Source organism: Pungitius pungitius, chromosome 1, assembly GCF_949316345.1.
Source record: "Pungitius pungitius chromosome 1, fPunPun2.1, whole genome shotgun sequence".
Taxonomy (NCBI): Eukaryota; Metazoa; Chordata; class Actinopteri; order Perciformes; family Gasterosteidae; genus Pungitius; species Pungitius pungitius.
Window position 1 is genome coordinate 11,190,181 of NC_084900.1, and position 15,816 is coordinate 11,205,996.

The window sequence follows — 15,816 nt, forward strand, 5'->3', positions numbered from 1 at the left end:
AACCCCCGAGAATGCCTCTTAGATTACCACTGAGCGGCGAGTCAGCAGGTATGCTGGGAATCTTAGTTTGACGTATGGTGGGACGGGCGACTAACTACACACACTACTGCTCCAACGCGATCAGATAATATTCCAAGACCATACCAGTGTTGTTCAGGAGTCTTGCCAGCTATTAACTATAAAAAGATTCAGTCACCTAAACACTGACCGCTAATAATAAGCAATGCATCTACAAACACGTCAAATGTATCTTAAATGGTGTGTCAAAAACACAACTCGCATTTTAAAAATATATGACGGCCACAGGGGGCAATGTTCCAAATGAAGAAAACAACTTCTACAAGATAAAAGAGGGGTACATTTCCCAGGAAATAAACCCACAAATTTCAGGCAAAAGAGCCAGACTATTCCCTGAAATGATAATGTCACACATCTTTACAAGAAAACTCGTTTGTGTTTTAATTACGCTAACACAATGCACTGTGTGCACACCTGCCGCCTGAAGTAGGTGGTCGATGTTCTGGTGAATAGGTTCCACATGACTCTCTGCGTCTATCCAAACAATTTGTGTGTTATTTACTGTGCTAACATCAGTATTTATTGCACTGAGACCTCAAGTTGGACCTGAACAGTGTGAGTGTGTGAGGTTGATCAAAACATATGAATCCATGTGGTTCCTTGATTTAAAAAATAAATAAAATTCATAATACAATAATTCACTTTATAATTGACTTACAATGGCACTATAAAGCTTTACTCTTCACATGTGGAAGGTTGAAAACACACAATGCGTACACATGATCGTTGGTCCCGCTTTGTACTCTCTGAAAGCCTGCTTCAAACATTGCTACATGCTTAACATCTCTACCTCTCTGTCAGGACCATGTGACCTCAGAGACAGGTTCTCACTTGACCGATCTGCGTGTGGCTACAGCCGAGCAGCACAGAATTCCTTTGCACAGACGTATAAAACGTACATCTGCCAGCTCTTTTTCCGAATGTGTTGATGAACACGAGTGCTGTAGTTCATTCTGAAAAAAATTGCATTTGGGATCTGAAAGCATGGGCCAATGCACAGAGTGGGATTCCATGTTTACACTGCTGAGGGAGATGAGTGGATTGTTAGTAGTAAAAGCATACTTTTTACACACAACACATAACGTGTTATGTGCAAACCTATGCTCATAGGCAACTCCCGTTTTTAAATGAAGGAATATTTGCAGTCACTTTACTTTTGGAATGTCTTATCGTCATATATGGTAAGCGCTCGCTTGTCTAATGACAGCTCCAAATGATAGGCGACACTGGTGCAAAGTAAACGTACAAAGCAGTGAGCGGTGCAGTGAGCGGACCAGAAAGAACGGTCCCTGTCTGGTTGCTTTGGTGTGAAAGGGGCGGATTTCCCAACGTCGCAAGTTTCAACTCGTCTCTGCGTCTTCGGTATGAAACGGACGAGCAACATTCATGCAAAATCTGAAGAGAATCCAGCTGGGCCCAATGCAAAGCGGATTATAGTTAGCATCTCGAGTGCTCTCTGATGGTAATCAGTACAAACTTGAGAGTAGATGTTGTTGCAGTTCAGTGTGTGGTACAGGAAACCCGAAGCAGGCCCCTCTCTAGCGGCGGTGGGGCTGGATGGCTGCGGTCTGTGCACGAGCATCAAAGCACTTCAAAGAGCATTCTCTGTGGCAGTCAGGTATATATTTTGTTCAGGTGCAATCAGCTTGGAGTTTGTTGTCGGTCCAGCTGGACGTCTGAATGATTGATGCTAATAGTCCCAAACAGAGTGTTCCACATAACGGCAGAGCGTGTGAACGGTGTCACCTTACAGCAGGGGGGGGGGGATCTGGGTGCACTGCATTGTGTTGTCATGGCTGCCTGCTCTGTTTTCTCCCATGAATACGAGGTTTGTTGTTGGGTTTCCTTTAGACACTGAGGAAATAAAGAACTCTCTAGGATTTCAAATGAAAAGGGATGTACCTGTGCTTCCCTCGGTTTGCTCCCTCCAGGCGAACACTGCTTTCTATTTATTGCAGTACAACAGGAAGCTCTCCTTGCAGATAGGTTGTTTCGGTTATATAATCCATCATCACAGCGGCCTTTATATGGAAGATGGAGCCTCCTCCATCACACTTTCTATCACTGGAAAAACTGGCATGTGGGACAAATTACTTGGACTCAGTGAGGCATCTTTTATTAAAATCGGTACAAACCGCAGCAAATCAGAAATGTCGCCACGTTTCCTGCTCGCTCACAGGCTCAAATGCTTTCCATCTGTGTGTTCAGCGTTGCCACCAGTGACAGGAAGCTTTATTGTCCCATTATGGCTGCATTTAAGTCAACTAGTTGAGTTTAAGTGCTGCTCATTGAGGTCACTGTACTGAAATTCAAGAGTAAAAACAAGATGCTTAAAGGCAGCGGTCCCCGAAAGTGTTTAATTTTAGACAGTATTTTGCGGACCATTCTTCAAGGTGGGGCGGAAAAACACAACAAAATAGATAGAAAGATATAATAGGCATGAAACATGCATACATAAAACAAAGAGCGAGCTTGGCACATGAGAATTACCTGACGCAATCTTTTAAGTTGTAGGCTCTTCTGTCTCCTCTGGGGGGCTTTTCCCCCTTTCCAAAGAAGTATTTTTTTTCTAATTTTTGCTAACTTGTTGGCTTAAGTTATGCGTAATTATCATGTGACCGAGACAAGCGCCTTGAAATGTGTCAAGAGTGACATGAGCATGTAATTAGGAGAGAATTTGGTCATTTCTCAAAACATTTTTCAGAAAAAAAGTAAAATGAATAAAAGTATGATATTCACCGTTCTAGAAGTTTTGGTGTGAAATACTGGGTGTTGGAAATATCGGCCGTAACGAGTCTGCCTTCTCTCAAATATAACAAAACTAGTTGTCAAATGCCAAAGTGCCCTTTCCAGAAACTATAACCCGGATTACTCAACAATATCCTCACTGCTTGTCGTTAGCAGTTTCATGTAGGAACTATTTTATTGGGACCGAACCACACCCAACAACCGCATCACCGCACCAGCACTGGTAAACGTTATGCTTTGGCCCGAAGAGTCCGTGCCTGTAAACATGACATGAACATTAGATACTTGGAACTATTATAATTGACTGGGCGAGGGATATTTCTTTTCCCCGTATAGAATGAATGCCAATTCACAGAACAGAAATTCCACATGCTTTGTTTCACGCCTTAGGATGCAGTCGTATTGCAGAGCAGGGCTTCTACACAACATCCTTCCGTATTTAATATTGTGATTGCCATTTTGTACATAATGTATTGATGAGGGTTAAGAGGCTGTGATGATGAGGACAAGTTTAGTCATTTAATGATTTCACTGATTTGTGTGATTATAATGGATTTTATCGTGCTATTGTTTTTCACAATGTAATCATCCACATTTAGAGTTTTGGCAGAGTGTAATTAGAAATACTAATTAAAAACACCAAACGTTAATTGGATCATTCCAGATGTGATTTTTTTTTGGCAAATCCTTATCTATTCCATTGTCTCATAAATACAATACTCCCTCAGTCTATTTAAGACATAAGGATCTTGAAATGATTTAAAATGAAGTCCTGTCACGTTGGTGAATAAAGGGTGTTTCCAGGATACACTATGCACACGAATCCCTGAACCTACTCCCAGTGAGAAAAGCTAACTCTGCTGACAGCCAGCACAAAATTAAAAGAAAACATGTGTGTTTAATTTTCATTTTCATCTGTTCCACACACAGTTCAGCCCTGTTTTTATTCAGGAGAAATGGAATTCTGACATTATCTAGTTTTTTTTTTTACTGACGTTAAAAGTTTTCACGTGAACATGTTGTGTGTTACATTGAGTGTCAGAGTAAAAAGGTACATCATGTGTCAGTCTGCACAGTGCAGTTTGTCTTCTACCACTTCATCTGAGCAGCATCCGTCCCAGTGCTGTGATTCCCATTACACGGTGACTGGTTATTTCTTTGATCTGGTATTCTCTCAAGTTGTTTCAAATCTCACCAAAATATACGGGACAGTCGTTCATTCCAAAAGCAGCGGTGTACTTGGGCTTGGATTTGGCTTTATTTTGGGGGTAAATCTTTTGCTAGATCACACTCCATGTTTGCATCTGTATTTTTCTCCATTTATTGTACTGAATAAATCAAAACTTCTTCAACTCCACTAAGACATATTTTTTATATTGTCTGGGTCTACACATTAAAATTATTCTTAGAGAAAAATACTGTCTCAACTGTACTACACTGATGTTTATGATTTAAAGTGGTGTGCTAAGCTGAACTCCATCTAAAAGAAAAAGTGCAAGAGAGAGTGGAAAAGCACATCACAAAGGGCTGCCTAATACCAAGTAATATACATTGAGGAATAAGAAAAAGTTGTTTGCAACATTATTTGGAATATGTAATTAGAGTTAAACAATGTAGGGGTCGGCTAATTAAATTGTGTGTGCAAAATAACACGTTCCTTTTAAAGTTCCGTTTCCTTGCCTGAGCTACAAAAAAATGGTTTAATATGCTTTGTAAAAAATTATATATCATACACAAAATTACTTCATGAATGGAGTTTTCTGATGATTAAACCCATGGACGCAAATTTGTTAGTTTTGGGCTGCACAAAATGAATTGATGAATTCAGATGTGTATAATATGTTGGATTTTCTATTTAATTGATGACATGGAGATAAATACTTTGACTTTCCAAAACTGTCCCATAATATTAATGTATTATTATTAGGGCTGACAGAATTAACGTGTTAATCTATGCAATTAATATAGCCGAGATTAATGCGATGAAATATTTTAAATCAGTTAACGCAACGTTGTTTACTTCCAGTCCAGTCCAGTCCACTCGGCTGTCCCATTCCATCAACTCCTCCAGACGCAGTGAAGGGATCAGCCCACATCTGATCCATGCTATGCGGCCCAGCCATAGTCCATCATGCATGGCGGGCCAACGAAGATTTAATTTATTCATGATGATGAGACAGTTGAGCCGACAGTGGGGGAAGGGGCAGTTCACTTTTGAATCTAAGTACTGGAATTCACTTAATTATCAACTAATACAAATGCTAAAATATACACAAGCCTATATCCTTAAGTATGATGATAAACTAATAGTTTGTGATTTCAAGGAGAAAACGTACACACCAGAATGTACACACATATGTAGCATGTTAGAGTTATAAACAACTTCAGCCCTCCTAAAATAGGCCTAGCAACGTCCCTGCATTACGTTGGTAATCAATGTGGTGTTTTTAAATACATATAAGACATGAGAACAAACTCCTCTGCCCCCATAAGTCTCTGACTGGCTTGGACATCTTCTGTAATATATTAAGGTTTAAGTAGCATCTCCTATAAAAGAAAAAATAAATAAAAAGTCTATGGATAGTTAATGAATGTGTTTGGTGCTGTTGTTTTTATTGACTGTATTGTATTTAAAATTACTTGAAAATGTTCCTCTCTCAGCCTGAAATATCATTCTGCTGAGGTGAAGCATATGTTCCTAAATTAAATTAAATAAGAAGATTACCATCTACATTTTCAGTTATACGTTTTTAGGGTTTCGAAGCTTTTACTGTGAAGAGGACCAGTCCCAAAAACTCGGTCGCCTCAAGGATGCATCACACAAAATGAGACACAGCTACGGCCCTTGCGTTCTGTCGTCTGGTGATTGATTAGTGTGGTCTGGAGAAATATCTGTTTTCGATTAGCCGCTCTGTTGTTTGTATTGATACGGAAGCTCAATGGCTCAAGATGGCTATCAATGACTTGGGGTTTACTTTAATCCTGTTTGCTCTAAAAAAAAAAAAAGTAGTAGACCGATTTAGCTAGTGGTTTAACTTACACCTGACATACGGGGTTTTTCAGCACGCAGTAACAGGACGTGGCACTTTAGCGTCGCGTGGTTTGCAGGTGATTAACAGCAAGTGTTAGTTTACAGTCGCACGGATGGAGTCGCAATGCGAGTATTTCATATATTTCCCCGCCGCTCCGATATCGAGTCCGTCAGACCTGGCGGACTACGCGACTCTTCCGCGGCGAAACCACGCGTACCTCGGGGAGGTCGTCCAGTTCCTGCTGGTGCTGAGGTCCCGGACCCCTGCGGGGAGGAAGGGTGACAGCGCGCGTGCCGCGGCTTGGCGGCAGCTGGCGGGCTCCCTGTCGGCTCTGGCGAGCGCCTGCGTGGCCGAGAGCCGCGAACGCAGAGCCGGCGAAGGGTACGAGGCGGACCTGCTGAGCACCAGCAGCGAGGAGGACGGGGGCGAAGAGCCCGGGGAAAGAGAGCCTGGAGGAGAGGGGCGGGGGAGCAGCCGGACCTTCACCCGGTGCAGCCCGCACCTCACTCATAACGGCTGGGCCGCCGGAGGGAGACGGTGTGCGAGGGAACCGGTGAAGGTAAGACGGAAAGACGGTGTACGGGGACGATCTCCTCCACTGTGTTGACCGTCTGACAACAACCACCAACGTGACTTGTGACACGTGTTGGTGGACATTTTGGATCACCTTTGACTCAAAGCCACCTCCTTTCATTATACCGATCTACCTTCAGTGAGAGAGGAAGTAGCTTTATTCATTTCCTGAGGGTAAACAGAACCGCAGCCACTCGTCCACTTCCTGTTTACACGGACCTGCGTTCTCTCATCTAGTTGGAACCGCCCCCGTGCTGCCTGATCAGTGCAGTGATGCTTGTGCTCCAGATGTTTCTTACCAGTTACTTCAGAGGCTGTAAACCGCTCTCCAAAAAACAATGTGGCATCAGAGGCATTTGTTCAAAACGTCTGGTAGTTCTATTTCTCCATATTGCTCAACTTTAATTTATATTTAACTGTCTTTTCTGTCAAAATATCAAAACAAAAACATCCGTTGGATTCCTTCAGGCACATGATTAGACATTTGAAAATGTCACCTGTGACTCTGGACCCTGGCATTCATTTTAGTGTAGTTTCCAGACATTACACCATCTTGGCAATAATCTGTTTGCTAAGTTATTTCACATATGGTCCCCAAAAAACACTCTTTAATCTCTCAACATGTGCTCTGCTTGTCCTGCTGCAGTCTGCTCTGGTTCTGGAGGACGAGGTTATCTTCAGTCTCACAGTTTCTTTGGACAAGCTGCCAGTCACCTCACTAAAAGCAAAGGTCAGTCTGCAGAGACGCACAGGTTCTTACCACATGTTGGTCAGTGTATTCTCGGTGGTAAAGTCTTTGGTGTCTCTGCTCATGTTGGAAGGTCGAGGGTAAAGTTGTACATCCAACCAGACTACTTCATCAGAAAGACAAAATGAAGGTGAACATCAAAAATATTGCCAAAAACCCTCTTCCCTTCTGTGCTGCCAGGTCATAGTGACTGTATGGAGGCAGGAGGAGGAGGAGAAGGTGCAGGTGAGGGAACACGGCTACCTGACTCTTCTGCAGCTCCGCAGTCCAATGCACACCTTCAGGCAGGACCTCAGCGACTTCAGGGCGCAGGGTACATGGACTCTGTTTCTCTCAGCGGCAGACATGAGACACGGCGAGCAACTAAAAACATAGTGTCAGAGAAAATGTCAGGTTTTTTTCTTATTCATTTGGGAGTTTTTACTCATTATTACCACTTTAATCTAAGAATTACAATTAGATATTTCTTTCTCATGAATTTAGCACATTAATAAAACACTATCTACATTTTATTATTAAGGTTATTAGGTTTTATTATTAGTGCAGATTTTTGTGAACCATCTCAAACTAAATATCCATACCATACCTTGTGAATCTTCACCTGTTTGTCTTTTTTTTCTCTGATGGCTGAACACTTGTAGAAATTTGCCAGGTTCTAACCCTTGTGTCCTGTTTCCGTTCCCCAGTCAGCACCATCCTGAATATTCTTCCACCTCCGAGTGTCCAATGTAAACACATTTCTGTCTCTGGGAAACACCTGACTGTCCTCAAAGGTCTGCAAACAAATACACCTACAAACATACGGATCTTTACACAGCGTAAACCCTTGAGTTTTGCCAATACTTTTCCTCGCCCTCTCGTCCCTGGTCAGTGTTGAACTGCAGCTCTCAGGAAGAACTGTGCGTTAGCGACGTGAAGATACTTCCTAACTATAACTCGTCCTACCTCCCCATGATGCCAGACGGCTCAGTCCTCGTAGTCGACAACGTCTGGTAAGCTCTTAAAAAACTCCCAGGTATGAATTCCTGTCACACTCGCTGGGCATGTGGCTGTTGACAAAAGGATGTGCAGTGTGTACGTTGGTGCAATATGATTGTGTCGTTCAATATGAAACTTTGAAGTGCTGCTGGATATTTCAACGTTTCAACTGCACTACTATAAATAATATTATCTTTACTAGGCTGTTTAGTGCTGAGGTTTGCAGCGGCTAAGACTGACTGGTAGGCCTGAGCAACAGGGTAATGCAAACACACATGAATAGTTGTTCCAGGTACTTCCCAAATCTCTGCTGTGCACAAACCACTTCCCCACGGGGTCATAGCTCCGAACTTCTGACCCAAACAGATTTAGTTATTCATTTTTTTGTGTCAAGGGGGGCTGGAGGGCAACCCTGTATGCTTTTACCTGGAGGCTCTATCTTATGTGCAGTCATTATGTTGTCAAGGGCAGATTGATATCCGAGGGTGGCTACAAACTCCGCAGAACAATCTTCCATTTGTTTGCATCACGAGCTTTGCTTTCTGGCTAATCATTTGTACAACCTTTGTTTTTCCGTAGCACTGTGTTTGTTTTCAGTGTGGCTGTTTGAGTAAAACCTAAATTCCCATCTCTACTGCTCCTTCATCATAGACGGTATGATGACATTGATTGTGCTAAGCATGTTAGACTTCGCAGAACGGCGAGCTCTGCACTGTCATCAGCGCGCCACATCTATCTGTTTCACCCTCCCGTGTTCCCTGTTCTGTATGTGGTCAAATCAGGAAATGTGTTGGATCTCTGAACACATAAGTTACACCTTTTGTTTCCACTTCTTCCCGAAGCCACCGATCGGCTGAGGTCACCGTGGCGTCATTCTACCGGATGGACGGCGAGTCGTCACGCTTACCCAGCACGCTCAGCGCCCTGGAGGAGCACAACTTCCTTTTCCAGCTGCAACTGCAAGACAAAGCGAAAGAGGACTCCAGCGAGGTGAGAACGAGCATTTCACCAATCACCATTAATGGAGTGTGTGATTAGTTGTGTGTGTGTCAGATTTTCTGGGGTTGTGCGTACATTATAAGCCAGCTGCAACCTTAAGCTTTTGCTTAGTTTATTAAAGGAAATCACTTGCTCAGTATTAGTTAAGCATCATGTTGATGAGTGAACATTTGACCCAGTGCCACGGTGTGTGTGATCTGTTTTAATAGTTTGCATTCATTGTGTAACTTAATCCTTTTCCTCTGTAGGGTTTGGAAGTCCAGATGGTGGCTGTGTTACAGTGGTTCACTCCAACACTGCCTTTGACAAGGTAACTTCTCCTCTTCTGGTCAGCATTTGGAATATAAGGTTGTTGGAAGATGTCTGAGCAGGAAGTGTAAGGGAGTGAAAACAAAACGCTATCAGCATCTGTTTCCCCAGTCCTCTTGCTGCTGTGACAGTAGTTTGCTCTCCCTCCAGGTTCGTCTCCAGTTGTTACTCGCTGCCCAGTATCCGCTTGGATCGTCCTCTGCTGGTGATGACGGCTTCCTGTCCCCGCACGGTCAGGCCTTTGGAGCACTTCTGGGTGAAATACACCCTGCTTAACAACTTGGAGGACTTCCTGTCCATTCGCCTGATCTGGAATTCAGACGGTGAGTAGCAGACTTGACCGTTGCGAGGTCCCAGACGGTTTCTCTTTGTTCAGTTTTTTTTTTTACTGTGCGGTAACAAAATCAACTTACTACGCTTTGTGGGATTGAGTGCTTTCTGTTTCACTGCCAGAAACAAAATGTGCATCGACAAAAAATATATGAGTGAGAGCTAACATTTATTTTGTATGAAAGAAATAGCAGATCTTATAAACCTTTCTTTTAGCTCAGGACCATCAGTAACCAGCATTCACACCATTCACACACAGTAGTCCCAGCTACAGCAGCCATTTAGGGTCAAGTATTTTGCCCAATGGTATGAAACACACTTTACTTTCGCTGCTTTGTGGGTGTTGTCTTCCTAATTACCTATTTTTTGTCGTTAGTTTTGCGACAAAACTCAATTTTCTTGATGTGCAAAAAATAGAAATAAAGGATCAATGCAATGATAAAGTGATGACGGGGGCTTTGCCTCCCTGTAGTGTGCCACACACAGACTGCCAACGATAAAAGAGCTTCATCTTTACTCATCTGGTCTCATGACCTTATCTAGTTCCACATTGCACTTCCTCCTCTCCCCCACCACCTGTTCCCCACCTACATCCATCCATTTGTTCATTAGCTGATAGAGGAGGCCAGCGGGACCACAGGGCCCACACAGCAGTGGTGTGCCACTCTCCCCTCAACAACCTGGGACAGTGTAGGAAGGGCTCCACCCTCTCCTTCGTCGTGGCCTTCCAGATCCTGCGGGCTGGACTCTTTGAGGTACTGCGTGCTTTTTCCCGATGCACTTGAACAGTAAGTTCAGTCCACAGCCCAAAATGATCCCAGTGACACTCCCGTCTCGCCCATCCACCGCCGTAGTTGAGCCAGCACATGAAACTGAAGCTCCAGTTCACGGCCTTGGTGTCCACTCCACCCACGGAGCCTCCGTCTCAGAGGAGGCACTCTCCGTCGTCACCATTGTCATCCGGCCTCGCAACCAGAGAGCTACTGGAGAAGCACGGCCCGGGCCGATCTCAGAGCTTCTCCCACCAGCCGGCGTCTAGGACAAACCACGTCAGGTAGGGAGCGTTCGGCCCGCTGTGTTCATAACATCATGCGGACAGTTACAGACAGACCTACACCTTTTTGTCTTCCGCCGGCTCCAGGTCGGGCAGCGTGATGGTGCATCGGGCCGCCGCCCCTCCCGTAGGGCCTCTAATTGGCAGAGTCCTGCCCCCGCCACCCGACCACGCCCTCATCCCAATGGACAAAATAGCCAAGAGAGAGTGCAAGGTGTTGGTGCTGCAACCAATCAAAGAGGCTCACGGCAGGTAAGAAGCTGCCTAACACACAATGAATGTGGTATTTCTTTGCATTTAGTGAGTGTAATATGGAGGATTGCGTTGCAGTTGTTTAAGCTTATGTAAGACCAAGTTTAACTTTATCAAGAACCTGGAATATATTGATGAAACAAATGAGAAGTATAGTGCCTCCCTCAATGTGTGTGTGTCACACCAAACACAGACATTTCCATTTGGGGAAACGTGACCGGGCTTAAAAAACAATGACAAGTCATAACTGCATGGTAAAAAAAACACAGCCCTATTTGACGTTGGTCAAATTGGTGTGCCAATAACAAAGCAGTTCCCTCTAGTGGGGAATCTGCACGGTGCTGAATGTGAGGGGACGACTGTGTAACCCAACCAGCCTTTCTATGAGCGGTTATACACACATTAGGACTGTTTAAAAGCCAACCAAGCAGCTGAAAGAGTTAAACTTACACTAGCATCTTTGGTTTGTTATGTTTCATAAACATGTTGCTAGTTAATCCTGGATGGAATCCTGAAACCTCCTGTTTCTCCTCAGATGACCTGGAGAGGAAGGTTTTGACTGAAGATGCAGTGTTTGGCTCCTCCCATCAGCCCCCAAGGGGACGATCCTCTGCCCGGAGATGACAAGACGGGAGATGGATTGATGGACGAAAGAGCAGAGCTCCTTGGTGATTGGTGATGGAGCAATGCTGCCCACAATTATTCCTTATTTCATTGGTTCATATTAGCAATTCTTCTTTTTACACTGCCTTTTATCCCAGATTTCATTTTTACTCAGTTGGTTATTTTCATTTCCTTCTTATGCCTGTGTGATTTTATTTATGTATAGTTAATATTATATTTAAAAGGTTTATGTAGGATATAATTAGGAGAGCTCAGATCTCACCGTTGGGGCCAGGCCTGGAAGCACGGATAAGTCTGGGTGGGTTTAGCAGTTTGTGTCTCCTTTTGATAAAGTAAATGTCCAACATTTCAAACCATCAATGAGATTCATTTGAAAACAAGAAAGTGAGTACAATAGCTCAGCAAACTTGGTTAGCAATGTGCAATTCTAATTTACTTTAACTGTGATATTCATAGTGATACTAATTTAGGCTCGAGAAAAACATGCTAATACGCAAATGTAATAATTAACAACCAGCTCCCTTGGGTGTCTGTAGGGCCGAGCGCTGAACATCGCCATGGTAGCAAGCAGTTAATCCTGAGGTAGCCCCCCCCGCCCTAAAGCTTTATCGCTGGACTCTAAATGGAACATCAACCCGTGACTGTGATCACGCCATTGTTGGTCAGCATTTACAACAACAACAACAACAACCACCGCTACAGCTGTTCAATAAACACGATGCTGCATGTCACTTAGAAAGAGCCCGGCTTCTCGTTTCCCGCTTGCTGCCAGTGTTAGCTAAGCTAAAATAAGCTATAAAAGAACTATTTGTGTGCGTTAGTTATTACAATAACTATGAATAGTTCAAAGGTTTAAAAAAAGGATACAATGCGAATGAGCGCAACCCAGCACCATTCTGTAGTGTTTACACTGGGTATTTTGTACTCTGTTTTTAGTTGATGTTCAGGTTTTAAATGGATGTTTTTGTCTTTGTTTGAGCCCCACGGATGCACTCCATGGTCCAACAACCCACAATTAAAGACTGAACAAAGCGGCGTATCAAGTGAATATTGTGAGCGGTGTAAACCGGGTTCATCCACTATGAGGGCTTGTTATTGGCTTAATGCTGCTTAGTTTCACGTCTTGTGTTTACATTAAGCAAATGATTCATTCCTTAGGTTAATTTATAGAATAAAACTTTATTTATCTGATCATTTTTATTTTATTATCTGTTCGTAGAGTTAAAGCTCAATGACTGGAAACAAAGTAAATTTACATACGATTAGAAGCTTGAATTGTTTGACTGACTTGTATTTGTCATGGACCAAAAGTGTCTGTGAGGGAACTTTGAGACGCTGGTGACACTGGACAATAAATGTCATAGGATCTTCTAATACATTTGATCCAAATCCTCAGGAAGAAAATTTGATATAGAGGAATTCCGGGTCACGTGACACCTCGTGGACCACTTTTTATTTTTCCTTTTTCTTCCATTGCGCAAGAGAGCTCTGTAACTCTGTTTAGGGGGAATGTCCTTATGGTGCCATCCCAGTATCAAAGCGACTCCCCATTACAGACATAATATTGAGCCCTGTTTACTTATTGAAATCTTGAATTTTAGCTTATAGAGTGTGGGTAAATGTGTGGATTTGTACACCAGTGAGCCTTATTTTTGTTTGTTTTTTTACACTGGAGTTGTAATATCAGAATGAGCCGAACACAGCGGCAGCCGTTCTTGTCCTGAATGTGCCTTCTATTGGGTTCCTCGGTGTGGAACCTCCTCTCAGGGGCCACACAGTGTGTCGTGAAGCTCACTGTTGTGTAACTGGTTTTCTGCCCACTTAAAGTTAAATAAATGACTACTAGGTGATGTGTTGTTCTGCTTACTATGAACTAGTCTGTTGTCCCGCTGTTGTAGCTGATTCAAGGTAGTTTTCATGATACTTGATGCGTTTCAGTGTATTACTGAACTTTTTCAGCATTTGTTCCAAAAGCAGTAGAGAGCGTCCATTCAGTGAATCAGTGTTGGAAGTATGTATTTAAATACTTTTGTATTTTCTGCTATAGTTATGCTTTTACTCCATTAATATTGTGCTTTTTACTGAACTACATTTATTAGACAAATTCTGTCCATTTGCAGTTTCATAATATTGAAATGACAAATACATCGACGGGGGGGGGGGATTCACCCCTGATTCACCCTCTATGGCTCACAGAACCTTTTACCGGCTCTTCACCTCTTGTGCCATAGTGGCATTTTTGTTTCTTTTATTTTCTAAGTCTTGATTATTTTGGCTGTGTTAATGTATATGGCAGACATTCTGATTCTATTCTTGCATTTAGTTTTAATAAAAACATTGGTATTATATAAAGAAATACAAGGGGCAAATTTCTGAAAATGAATGAATATTTGGTATAATTGATCAGGACAGAAGTTGTTACAAATGTTTAAATCAAAAGTGTAAAAATGAATTCCAATATTAGTATTTCTTATAGCATTTTGGGAGGACATTTCTTATCTTAAAGGTAACAAGTGTGTGTCCTTTTATTGATTGTTTTTTTAAATTATGACCCTTCACAAAATCTTTAAAATGCTTCGAAATCAATAACTGCTGGAATTTTCCACACTCAAAAATATTAAGCATTTAGTGCTCAAACTAAAGATTTTTTTTAATTATAACAAGCTTTTCAGTAGAAGGATTGAACTCTGTACAGTGAATTCATACATTTTTGGCAGTGTTTTGTTCTCTCAGGACATTGGAGCAGTTCAAAGGGAGGGTCATCGGGAATCGCTTTGTCACGTTGGTTTGGATCAATCTTCCTGGACTTATTTGCAACTACAGCAGCTACATAATGTCTGTTATGGGAATGAACTTCCTCTTTACCGACCAATGGTGGTTGTGTTTTCTTATTGGATGAGAAAATTAAGTAAAGAATCAAACCAGTGTTAAGAAAAACCAGATGCAGAATATGGATACGTGGTAAAGATGAATCTGTATTAATTAAACCCCTTTTTCGACAACAACACACCTTCCCTTTTGGCACAAACTTAATCCCATAAATAAATGAACACTTAAGGCATACACGTACAGATTTTAACTTTTTTGGTCATTTAAATGTGCACAACAGACTAAAATTACATCTTTAAAAGCATAAGTTAAGAAAAGAAAAACATGAGCATAGGAACAACATCAATAATATTAAAAAATCTCACAAAACCTCCTCTTCTGACAAGATTTGTATTCTGCTGAAGAAGCTTCTTTGGTACATTCATACAGTTTGTATTCAGAAAGCCGTCACTTTGTCCTTTCTTTGCTTGTCTATTTCTGTGAACGAATCCGCTGTAAGACACAAAATACGGAAGATTTTAAGGGAAAAATTATGATCATCAGGGAGAACTTTAATCTGTCTGCTGACATTCAGATAATTTGGAGGCTTCGAGGAGATTAAGTATATTTAGAGTAACTCAAATACTTGCAGCGAGGTTCCCATTTTACACAAAACACTTCTAATATTTGGCTGTTAAAGGGTTATCTAAAGGGTTGAACAAAAGAAAACCTGTCAAAAATATCACTGAAAATGTTCAGAAGTGAAAGAAATTACATCAGGATACTAAGGGATCAATGCAGCCGTTAATGTATTTATGCGGCGGATGATACAAGCCTGAAAATATATGGGTCACCCTTCAATGCTATACTTAATAACTATTAGGATGGGTTCCATTTTTATCTATATTATTTATATCTTGAGTATTCATCAAGAATTTGTCTAATGGAGGCAAAACAAGTGCCATTACGTAAGGAATATTCAAGAAAGGAAACATCTTTCTCTTCTTTTTTTCCCCCATTAGTTTCATAAATATGGGAAAAAAGGTTGAAAACGATATAATGCGTAGTGAGTTTTGTTCTGTTTGTTCATGAAAGCAGCTGGTTAAGTGTTGATAACCATAACAACATTATAAACTGGAATCAGATGAGATCCACTATCTGTCAGAGTGTTATTGCAGTTTCAGGATTGTAATCTTAATGCTCCACAAGCAGTGATGACATAATCTTACCTGATTTCATGCTGAGCTTTTCCATGTCCCCCTTGCGATTCCTGTGGACAGAAA

General features: G+C 42.0%; 2 protein-coding genes across 3 annotated transcripts in view; one reads left to right on the forward strand and one right to left on the reverse strand.

The window, feature by feature from the left end:
• Positions 1 to 5,705: 5,705 nt before the first annotated feature.
• On the forward strand, positions 5,706 to 14,069 carry trappc14 (trafficking protein particle complex subunit 14). 2 transcript variants are annotated; one of them, XM_037478050.2, is made up of 12 exons: positions 5,708 to 6,417; positions 7,078 to 7,161; positions 7,360 to 7,492; positions 7,866 to 7,952; positions 8,051 to 8,171; positions 9,000 to 9,147; positions 9,405 to 9,466; positions 9,616 to 9,788; positions 10,408 to 10,550; positions 10,650 to 10,849; positions 10,937 to 11,101; positions 11,637 to 14,069. In XM_037478050.2, the coding sequence occupies exons 1-12, from the start codon at positions 5,971 to 5,973 to the stop codon at positions 11,638 to 11,640; spliced, it is 1,767 nt and encodes a 588-aa protein (XP_037333947.2). In that variant the 5' UTR covers positions 5,708 to 5,970; the 3' UTR covers positions 11,641 to 14,069. The 2 variants fall into 2 exon arrangements, with proteins under 2 accessions (XP_037333948.2, XP_037333947.2); XM_037478051.2 differs by lacking the exon at positions 11,637 to 14,069 and having other exon boundaries at positions 5,706 to 6,417; positions 10,937 to 11,105.
• A 106-nt stretch (positions 14,070 to 14,175) lies between these two features.
• The window catches only part of zanl (zonadhesin, like), a 51,196-nt gene continuing 49,555 nt past the window's right edge, over positions 14,176 to 15,816 (reverse strand). Inside the window, exons 120-121 of the mRNA XM_062566360.1 lie at positions 15,763 to 15,803; positions 14,176 to 15,046 (exon numbers count right to left, since the gene is read on the reverse strand). Of these exons, the coding sequence (XP_062422344.1) occupies positions 14,991 to 15,046; positions 15,763 to 15,803 (97 nt within the window). The 3' untranslated portion in view covers positions 14,176 to 14,990. The remainder of the gene's footprint in view (positions 15,047 to 15,762; positions 15,804 to 15,816) is intronic.